The sequence below is a fragment of the Haplochromis burtoni genome, unplaced genomic scaffold (assembly GCF_018398535.1).
Source record: "Haplochromis burtoni strain Fernald_Lab_line unplaced genomic scaffold, NCSU_Asbu1 Contig_367, whole genome shotgun sequence".
NCBI classification, from domain to species: Eukaryota; Metazoa; Chordata; class Actinopteri; order Cichliformes; family Cichlidae; genus Haplochromis; species Haplochromis burtoni.
The window spans coordinates 57,830-68,886 of NW_024582728.1; the positions used below are offsets into that span (position 1 = coordinate 57,830).

Here is an 11,057-nt window from a genome sequence, read left to right on the forward strand (position 1 = left end):
ATGAATGGGGCCATGTATCGTGAGATTTTGAGCCAAAACCTCCTTCCATCAGTGAGAACTTTGAAGATGAAACGAGGCTGGGTCTTCCAACATGACAATGATCCAAAACACACCGCCCGGGCAACAAAGGAGTGGCTCCGTAAGAAGCATTTGAAAGTCCTGGAGTGGCCTAGCCAGTCTCCAGACCTCAACCCCATAGAAAATCTGTGGCGGGAGTTGAAAGTCCGTGTTGCTCGGCGACAGCCCCAAAACATCACTGCTCTCGAGAAGATCTGCATGGAGGAATGGGCCAAAATACCAGCTACTGTGTGTGCAAACCTGGTAAAGACCTATAGTAAACGTTTGACCTCTGTTATTGCCAACAAAGGTTATGTTACAAAGTATTGAGTTGTATTTTTGTTATTGACCAAATACTTATTTTCCACCCTGATTTACGAATAAATTCTTTACAAATCCTACCATGTGGATTCATGGATTTTTTTTTCACATTCTGTCTCTCACAGTTGAAGTGTACCTCTGGTGCAAATTACTGACCTCTGTCATCATTTTAGGTGGGGGAACTTGCACAATCGGTGGCTGACTAAATACTTTTTTGCCCCACTGTAACTAAAGGGAGGATAAATGGAGTGATGTACCAAGACATCCTTGACCTGTTGCCATCAGCCATGATGCTGCATGTTAAACAAGGGTAGACAGTGCAAGACAATTCCCAAACACACAGATAGAAAATTCTCAATTGGAGAAAGAAAATACATCTTGTGAAATGGCCCCGCCTTGAATCCATTTATAAATCTTTGGAAAGAACTAAAAATCCAAGTTCACACTCTGAAACCTTTAAGATTTGAAGACAGTTTGTGTGAAAAAATGGATCAAAGATCACACCCAAGCAATGCAAAATTATATAAATTTCAGTAAGCATGCTCAATACGTATTCCCTGTATCATTCTGTATTATTACACATTATTATTTGAATTGAATCCAGAAAACTTATAGATCCTTCAAGATTGTCATTTCATAAATGAAACTGAAATTAATCTACTTGAACATCGTAGTTATTAGGACCAGCAAATAAAAATACAGTGTGTCATGAAAGAAGTGCCAAAGTGAAGGTCAGAGATTTTACACAAAGTCATTTTATGGGCTCAAACTTTGCAAATATTAAATTTTCTAAAGATTTTATTTTTATTTTTATTTTTTTAAGTTAAACTGAGAGTTGTTTTTTCACTGAAACTGATTATTTGGCCCCAGGGTGGAGAAACTGTTTAATCCATGAGTTATTTGGACATGTGGGCAATGTAAAGATACACCCACCAAAAACACTGAAGGTGATATATTCTAGTGATTCATCTGTATTACTATGTAATATCTGGTGACCAGTTTTTTTTATGGATATGACGCTAAATACATGAAACGTGATTATTTGGAGTATCTGTGGAAGATAATTATCCATTCCAAATGAAGCAATGAAGATACAATATTTTGGACGATAGGTTTTTCTACTACAGTAGCTTGGTAAAAAAGCAAGAATACAATAACATTCAAATTAACTGTATTTATATATAGCACCAAATCACAGCAACAGTTGCCTCAAGGGGCTTTATATTGTAATGTAAAAACCCTACAATAATAACTACACAAATAAATTAATAGAACACAAAAATATTTGTGAGGGTGAATTTCAATTAATTATGTTTCCATTAAAGTTAAGGCGTCCAACTCTGATTGTGGATTAGAAAGTGCAGCTTTAAACAAAGATCCACACTCTACATGGGGTCTTTCTTATGGAATGCCACAGCCTGTCTCTGATAAAAATGAGGCTTGTTCTTCCTTTGATTCCACTGACACATTAAAATATCTCTAAAGGTTGTTCTGAAGGTCTTGTTGCATAAGGCATAGCACATGGGGTTGACTGTGCTGTTAACATAACACAACCAGTAGCCCAGAGCCCAGAGAGTTTCAGGGATACAGTCCTGACAAAAAGTATTGACCAAAACCATGATATTATATGGTAACCATGTTGTAATGAAGGCAAACAGAATGGCGCTAAGTGTCCTTGCAGCTTTTTTCTCATTTGCCTTTTTTTCGTTCTTGCGCTTGCTGATCTCTGTCTTGGCCTTGGAGGCAAAGCGTTTGGCCACTGCAGCGTCTTTCATGGTGATAGCTGTAGGTGACAGGTCAGCAGAACTGGAGGTTGCTGCATTTGATCCTCTTGGACTTATGTTTGTAGACAGGGGATATTTTTCCTTGTTTTCCTTCCCCTTTCTAGACTTCTTACCATCTATATAGATATATTAAACATCAAAAGGGACATGTAATGAACATTAAACATCATGTAGTAGGGTATTTATTAATATATTATGAAAACAAAGACCACTAAATAGGTCTATGTCCAACCTTTTGAAGATCTTGCATCGACTTCTGCCTCTGAACCTGACTGGTCTTCTGAATCCCAGGCCTCGTTATTGTTAAAGCTGTCACAGCTACTCTGTTCTGCTGGTGGTGATGTGGCATTTAGTCTCTTGGATGCATGGTGAACTGGCAGAAGAGATGAAATCTCAAAGCAGAACATGTTGCATTTCCCTCTACTTTCTACGCCTCCTGGTAGGCTTGCGTTGTTCTTCTCAGAAGACAAATAATTTAGTCCATAGCTGCTGTAGTTTTGGGACCTCACCTGGTGCAGCATAGCTGCTGAGATATTCTGGTTGTTGGGTGTACTTTCTCCACCTTTTTTTCCACTACTACCCCTTTCATGTGGAGCCTGATTTGGGTTGTTCCCTGACCCAGATCCCTTGAGACCCTGTACATCTTTAGCTCGCTTCTCTGTCTCCTGATAGATCTTCCAGAACAGGATTGCCATAATAGTTACTGGCAAGTAGAAGGCAGCAATAGCTGTACAAAATGTAATTATAGGCTCAGACAAGAACTGAATGTAGCACTCGTTTGGCTGTACTGTCCGCTCACCCACGATGTACTGCCAGAACAGAATGGCTGGGGCCCACAGAATAAAAGAGATAGACCAGGCTAATCCAATCATGGTCATGGCCCGCTTGGTTGTTCGCTTGGCCCGGTAAGTCAGTGGTCTGGTTACAGAAAAATACCTAAGAGGATACAAAAAGAAGGCAGGCAACTATTTGAAGCTGTTCAGAGCCAAAAGAATTAGATATTTTCAAACCCATGACGCTCATGAAAGCTTTGTCATGGCTATGGATACATTTCCATCATAAAGCATGGAAATGTTTGCGATTTCAATACATGTTTTATGTATTTATTTTTAAATCATTAAAATTTATACATCAAAATACATGACCGTAGATAGTAGGGGTGCAACGATACACAAAATTCACGGTTCGGTTCGATACTTTGGTGTCACGGTTCGATATTTTTTCAATACAAAAATTTGTTCATGCCTTTTTAATTTGTCATTTATTAAAATTATAAATATATAATTTAACTCAAAAGTGCAGTTTTTAAATTTAATGTTGCTGAAACAACAAAGGGATAAAAAAAATAAATCCATCTGATGGAGAAATCACTCATCTTTGGAAAAGAGTTTATTACAGAGAAATGGCTCTTCCAAAATAAAAGCTCTACTATGCGCTTCTTCTGGGCTATATTCTCAGCAGCATATTAAACATATCAGGTCCCCATAAGGAGAATCATGTGCTAACGGCTGTCTAAATGACTCGGGTAAAGTTTGTAGCATGAGTGCTTGTTGTTTTTGTCTGCTTCCACTTGTCTTTGCACGAGGATGATGTCGGCGTAAATGTGCAGTCATATTCGTTGTGTTCCCACTAGTGCTGTCAGCGTTAATCTGAAATGACGTTAACGCCACAACACGGCAAATCTCCATTAACGAGTTACCGCCGATCGCCCCGTGCCTGGGGCTGGACGGCCAACACGTTAACGAGCTAACTGCGCTAACACACTAGCTCCCACCCATGTAATTGAGCATTGCGTGGCACATCCGACACACTGTTTCACTTTTGTCCATGATGCGCTTACCTTCAGGGTCATACGTCACATGAAAACCAAAATAGTTCCAAACGGCAGATCTGAATGAGGGTGGGGGAGGTTCAATTTGCCATGTTGCAAGGAGAGCTTAACTTCTGTCTCGCTAGCTTGCCCTGCGCTCAGTGAATCTGCGTTCGACTACTCCGCCTAGGCTGCACTGTCGAGCGCAGATCCACTGAGCGCTCAACACAGACAGCATCGTCAGAAGGAAAGTTGATAAAATAAATTAAAAATGTTGTATTGTTCGATACATATGCGTACCGAACCGAAAGCACCCGAACGGTTCAATATCGATACGAGTATCGTTGCACCCCTGGTAGATAGATTTACTGAATTTTTTTTTTTAAATTCAACTTACCTGTCAAAGCTGATGACTAGCAGATTCATGACAGAGGCATTACTGGCCACATAGTCTATCGCAAGCCACAGGTCACAAACAACTGGTCCCAGGGCCCACTGGTCCATGATGATGTAGGTGGTATACAGATTCATAGACAGCGTTCCAATGGTCAGGTCAGCAAAAGCTAGGCTCAGCAGATAGTAATTGTTCACTGTCTTCAGTGCCTTATTTACCTTGAATGACACCAACACTAGGATGTTGCCAACAATAGTGACAAGAGAAAGTGATCCAGTGAGGAGGACAATTATGATGACCTGAAGGTGAAGACGTAAGCAAAAATCAAAAACGAACTGCTTCCTTAAACTCAACAGCCATTGTGCAGTAAATGACCTATTACTCTATATAGTTCCTCCAAACCTATAACACCTTTAGGATAAATGAGGAACATACAGAAAACTATTCACTTGTCAAGCAATGGTTCAAATGACGTGCTTTCACTGCAGATGTCATCCTGCATCACTGTCAGTTTAACATTATATTACATGTGGAACAGTTTTGTTTGGCAATAATATCTCAATCTGAACAAAACAAAAATGTAACCATACTTGTAAAAAGTCTCTTTATGAAAATAAATTTTCATGTATGCAAAGTTTGCCCCGGAATATCTACTGTACGCAAAACTTTCACAGGAGCCATCAAGCCCCTAGACCCATGAGCTGAATTTTTGGTGGTAGTTAGAGTTCCATGGCTTGGTACTGAAGCATGGAATTTATATAGTGAAGCCCTAAAACAGATCTAATAAGATCAAAGTTAAAAGTAGAACTGTTGCCACAACAGTTACCTGCCAGATTGTATGCCCTCCTAATGGATTAAACTCATCTGGAGGCAGCATTAATGTTCTGTTATCTGCTGAATTGCCCATACTCTGGTAGGAGCCACCTGAAAATGTGGAGAATATTATTATTGTGAATCAATTTTCTCAACTAATAAAATAACCTAATTTGGAAAAAACAAAGCAATGATTTGAAATTATTGTGCCTACAAATCATATTTCCATTTCAGATTGCCACAATTCTTTTCGCAGCCTTACATTATTATCTCTCTGTCACCAGCCTAAAGTCAAGTGGCTTTCTGTTACATTTTGGTATTTTTTGCTTTTTTAGTTCTTTGACTGTCCTTCGTATGTCTTCTTTTTCCTCCACGCATTGTCCTGCAGGAATATAGGCATAATCTTAAGTTCTTTTGTTTTCTTTATTTTCCTATTCCCTGCACGTGTTCTTTCAGATAGAATATCATTTAACATGTACACATATAATTTACACAGCTTTACAGTTGTGCATAGTACCTAAGATAGCAGAGTCAGCTTTGATGATGGTATCTGGCTGGTCTCTCATACCAGGAAATCTGCTGGTAAGGAAGTAGACAGGATCAGAGCTGGAGGTCAGGTTCATTGTGACCATGACACATCTGAAAGAAAAAACAGAATAAATCATTTTAATACATAAAAATGAACGATTAAGGAATTCAGCTGATACTTTTACAAATGACAATAAGGTACCATTTCAGTCAGCCAAGACATGTTACTTTATCCAGACTATCCAGTCCAGCTTGTCAGCATTAGCAAGGTGCAATCATATGATTTACTGATACACCTGATCACTGGTGCAAAGTGACAGACTAATAAATTACTAGCATTCACTCACCAAAGCACATAAATGTCTTGGACTGTTGGTACCTCATAGCAAGCCATAATATTTCTCAAATCAATTAGATTGCTCCAAATATCACAAACCAAACTGAGAGGTCCAGTTCAGTGACTCCAGTTGACTGAGATGAGTAGTGGTGTGCCATACTACACATTCTGATGCTGATACCAAATAAATACAAAGATGGTATTGCCTATACCAATACAGATACAAACATTTCATATCAGCTTATAAAGTCAGCTTAGGGAAGGGTATATATCAATCGCGCTGATATCAGTCTGATACCATTACCATCATTGGTATCGATATTGTCAATGTTTAGATCGATCCACCCACCTACAGAGTGAGTCCCAGCAAGCAGTTTGGAAATAGCTACATGTCAATCACACAGAAAAGTCTGAAAAGTAATTGATTGCCCTATTGTGATTACCTCAGTTTTGGAATCACCCTCAATTTACCTTTAGAGGTACCAGTGTTATTGGCACTTTCATGTTGGCTTCATTTTTCAGCCTTAGAGGTTACGAGGTTACTTGGTTGTTCCCGATTCCTTAAGTCACACCGAACATCATGTAAGGGAGGAGGTACAAAGTAACAAAGTAAATAATTATCTAAAGGTCATAAGCATTACAAATATCTTTACAAACTGGTTACTTTGGATAGTTTCTCTCTTCATAAGGACTTTATAATGGTCAGATTCTTTTTAATAACTCATCCATTTAGATACTAGTAAGGTTTAAACTTAGAGCGGTGGCTGCTTTGATTGGCTCTTGCACAACGTTTTTCTACTCCTACTTAAATCTAAAAGCAGTTTTGCCAGAAGTCATTCACTAGTTTACACATAATCACAACTGTTTATTCTATATGCACAGCATATGTGTAAGGCATTTTCCCAATCACACATACACATGGATACATTAAGAGTTTAGTTTCTTGCTCAAGTCTGCTTTAATGTGCGGACCGGAGAAGCCCAGTGTGAAACTGTGAAAATAAATTCCTGTATTGGAACCATAGCTTTTCTTTCTTTGGTACTGCCTTTGGCACCATCTTGTGGTCATTGTAAATAGCAGTATTGCAAAGGATGTGAGCCTGTAATAATCACTGTGGTTACACATGGGGGTCACTAAGGAGCTTCCTTTTTGCTCAGTGGTTCATAGACCGAGCATCGCAGTGCAATAATCCTTTTAATCCTTGCTTAATATGGCTTCATTTCTAAGCTGCTTGCTTTTTGACTATCTTTTGGGACTGAGTACTGTATCTGTGATCATGGTTATTTGCAGACAAATTAAATGTGTCTGTACAGTACTGTTTCTCTAAGCTGCTCATATGTTACAGTTATTGTTATTTTACTTCTGTAATAATACACATACAATTTGCTTTCTTTTATGTTTTACAAATATTTGCATATTTTTCACAATTAAACCCTACCAAATACAACAAACCATCTGTGCCTTAGAGGATGCATTGATAAAGGATATAACAAGCTAGCTATGTAGTTGAAAATACATTACAGTCAAAAACTTGTAATGAGGACAGCATAAATTCAGTCAAGGCTGTTGTGAGACAAGTGAATTGCCTTAGAACTTAAAACGTTTTTATTGTCATTGTACAGTTGAGTGCACAGCAGAATTAGGTAGCAAGACTACAAAGGTGCAGAAGTAAAGAAAACAATATACAATAAACTCCCACACTGTGGGAGTTTGTACATGGGCATCATAATAGGATATAATAAATAAGGGTAGAATGGCTATGGTGATTAAGGATAGGGATGGTAATTGCACATCTGCCAAAATATTGCACAGGGAATAGCGGCAAGTACTTCTTAGTAGATGTATGAGAGGTATAAATTTAAACATGCTTCTTTATGTATGAAAGACATAGTCAGCCATCCTTTGTTCACTGAGTGACTGCAGACATGTAGAACCTGCTACCAATCCAACAAGAGCCCAGTAAAACAGTAAAACACTTCTCTTAATAGAAGAACAAATTCAAACTCCCCAGCTTACCAGGTAAGATCCTTCATCATGTTTGACCTCTGTCTGTCTGCCACAGCATCCTCTTAACCTGCCTCACTGAAACCTGAACTTATTTTATCAACAGGACACTGTAATGTAAAGTCAGAGTGTAATCTTGCACAGGATCAGTGTGCAATACCTACATACTTTCTCCTGTTCAAATAGTTAAACATCACATTGAATTTTAGTGCTACACGTCCGACATACAATGGTCGACCTAATCCATAAACTATTAAATGGCATCAAACACGGCCACACTGAAAGCCAACTAAACAAAGCTGCTGTTTACGTGAGCAAACACAGTGTGGAGGGTTGGTGGTTTGTAACATCAGTTCTTATTTCATCTTTTCTATAACACAGTTTTAAAAAACTGTGAAAACAGAGTTGTTTACTTATTTTCGATACTCAGTTGAACGTGAAAAGAACAAGTGACATATTAAATGTATGTATTCACATTTACTATACATTTACGTTTAAATCCTTTTGCTTTTCACAACCCAAATTACATGAAAAAACAACCCCTCTCTTCCAAAGCATTCCTGGCATCCTTTTTAGATTTTGACACTTTTTGCTGCATACAAACTGCGAGTCACCTTGTATATGTTGACTATAAAATTAGAGCAAACCTTCTCTAGATACATTTTGATTGTCCTTAGTATTAAATACACAAGACAGCACTGCATTTCCACAAAAGCTGACAAACACTGAGCAATCTTTGAACAGTATTATAGCCTCACCATCCATCGCATTGGTGATTCTGGCATAGATTAGCATAGCCTGTAAAGAATAGATGACATTACTAATACAGGCTGTACTAATTAAAGCCAGAAACATCATTTCGTCACAGAAAATCTCTTTGGCTGGTGTTCTTAGAACTGATGATAATCTTGTAGAAGAGAAACATTTTAGCCTTTCAGCTGAAGAGTGACTTTTACATAAACAAGTCAACAAAACACACATTAAAATAGAAGAATCAACTAAAATGGTAAGTACTTAATCTTAAAGAAAGTACATGAAAATACTCTGCACATGCAAATCCTTTCCAATAAGTTATGAATGAAATCAAAGACAGTCTCCTTGACTTTACTTTAAAAATTTGCATTTAAAAACAATCAGAAACCTCTCACTAGTTACTTAAGGAATAGTAAATGCTGTATTTATAAAACCCTAACTATTAGAAATTGAATTACACATTGAATTGCTCTTACCTACCCACTCTTGTCTCAGTATCTACTGTGATATCCTGATGGGAAACTTAGCTCTACTCATGCAGCGTAGAGTTTTCTTCTGTAGTTCAGTGGGTGAGTGACGGAATCCTCCAGCTCCGCCTTTGACCAAAGCTTTGCTTCTTTCTGCAGGGGAGGTTTTTAGAAGAGTACTTTTACAAGTTAGCGTTAACTAGAAGATGTTGTGAGGGATCTGACCAAGAAACTGTCAGATAATAAAATGACCTTATGAACTAAAAAAGATACAAACTGAGAATTAAATGGAATATATCTTTATGCATGATCAGTCATCCATCCCAAAAAGTTGATTCGGTTCATCTGGAAAATGCTACATACAGATGAACAGAATCAACCAAATTATAGGAAGATAACACTAACTTTTGAAAGGACAAACGCCCCTTTTCCATTAGTACCTATTCACACCAACTAGACACAGCTTGCCACGACATAACAATTTAGAACCACCTTATGTCCGTTGTCATTGTCATAGCAACATATGTGAGCATCCCACATGAACAAATCAATAAATGTGGGCGTCGAGGCAAGAATATACCTGCTGCTCGGCCTGTGGCTTTTTGTCAGACTTGGAGACCTCTGTGTGGTTTTTTGTAGCAATTTCCCCGTTTTTAAAAATGGCAAACCGTGGCGAGCCGTGCCGAGGAGGTACTAATTGGAAAATGGGCTAAAGATTAGTTTTCTGTTCTCTTCGAGAGGTTGAAACTACTGAAACTGACATAACCTGATATTTGTCCATAACTTTTTAAGCAATTTACTAGAAAAAAAATGTAGTCAAAAGACAAAAAGCACACGACCATCTATTATGGGTATACGTGACTGGTGGTAAGTTGCATTAAACTGTAGATATCTGCAGTATAAAACACAGGACTGGATACACCTTAAAACCAATTATTTAAAACATCAGCAATGTAAAAAAAAAAAAACAAATAAAGGAAAAGTAATGTAATATAAAGTAACACAGTGGCTTTGAACCCATGTGTGAAACACTTGTCGAAGTGGAAAAAATGACAGGAAGACCTTACTTTGTTCTCTCTCTGTCTCACACACACACACACACACACACACACACACACACACACACACACACACACACACAGTCCTTCCAATTTGAAGACTGTCCTGACCATATAAGGACATATGAATGTGTCACTTTCATATGGCAAGCGAATGGCTGCATTCTCATGACACCAAACACGCAAGATCTGTGTCCAAAATAAAATTTAGCTGTAAATAACAATCTGACTTCCAACACTTTCCCCTATTTGCTTACTAAGTAACTTTTAGCTAGAAACTTGAGGCAGAGATATATTTCCCCCCAGAGAGGCCTGGAAGCTGAAGGAAGCACATAAAAATACCTACAAGACACAACAGCAATTCAAAGCAGTTAACGTGGTCTACAATAAAGCTATCAGATCAAACTACTAGATTAATTACAACACTACTCAAGTTCAACTGTGCAATTTTTACCCTTTATACACTTACCAGTTACACCTAGTCACAGTTCCCCATACCACCCTCTGAAAAAGTCATGTGTTCAGTAAGGTCAGAAACCCTAGACACAAATACAATGGTGAAGCTCCACCACAGAGTTTATGCTCCCAAGTCTTAGTCATTTAGTACAATTTAGTCTCAACCCTAGGGTTCAGACAGCTACTTCTGGTGAGTATTTATGCACCAATTCTACCTCCACCAAAAAGCAACTAGAAACCAGCAATTTTCTAGAAACCAGGGAGAAAGAGAAAAC

At 38.2% G+C, this 11,057-nt stretch overlaps 1 protein-coding gene across 2 annotated transcripts; it reads right to left on the reverse strand.

The window, feature by feature from the left end:
- Positions 1-580: 580 nt before the first annotated feature.
- Positions 581-9,628, reverse strand: LOC102295540 (muscarinic acetylcholine receptor M1). 2 transcript variants are annotated; one of them, XM_005943345.2, is made up of 6 exons: positions 9,282-9,628; positions 5,697-5,818; positions 5,193-5,290; positions 4,370-4,665; positions 2,395-3,098; positions 581-2,278 (listed from the first exon to the last, which is right to left on the reverse strand). In XM_005943345.2, exons 2-6 carry the CDS (start codon positions 5,809-5,811, stop codon positions 1,764-1,766), a joined length of 1,728 nt encoding a protein of 575 aa, XP_005943407.1. In that variant the 5' UTR covers positions 5,812-5,818; positions 9,282-9,628; the 3' UTR covers positions 581-1,763. The 2 variants fall into 2 exon arrangements, with proteins under 2 accessions (XP_005943407.1, XP_005943406.1); XM_005943344.3 differs by having other exon boundaries at positions 9,278-9,628.
- Positions 9,629-11,057: the final 1,429 nt, after the last annotated feature.

Coding starts and splice junctions, on each gene's coding strand:
- LOC102295540 (XM_005943345.2), bottom strand. CDS start 5,811: ATGGTCACAATGAACCTGACCTCCAGCTCTGATCCTGTCTACTTCCTT. Junction 4,666..5,192: donor GAGGGCATACAATCTGGCAG/GTAACTGTTGTG, acceptor CTTCACCTTCAG/GTCATCATAATTGTCCTCCT. Junction 2,279..2,394: donor CGATGCAAGATCTTCAAAAG/GTTGGACATAGA, acceptor ATATCTATATAG/ATGGTAAGAAGTCTAGAAAG.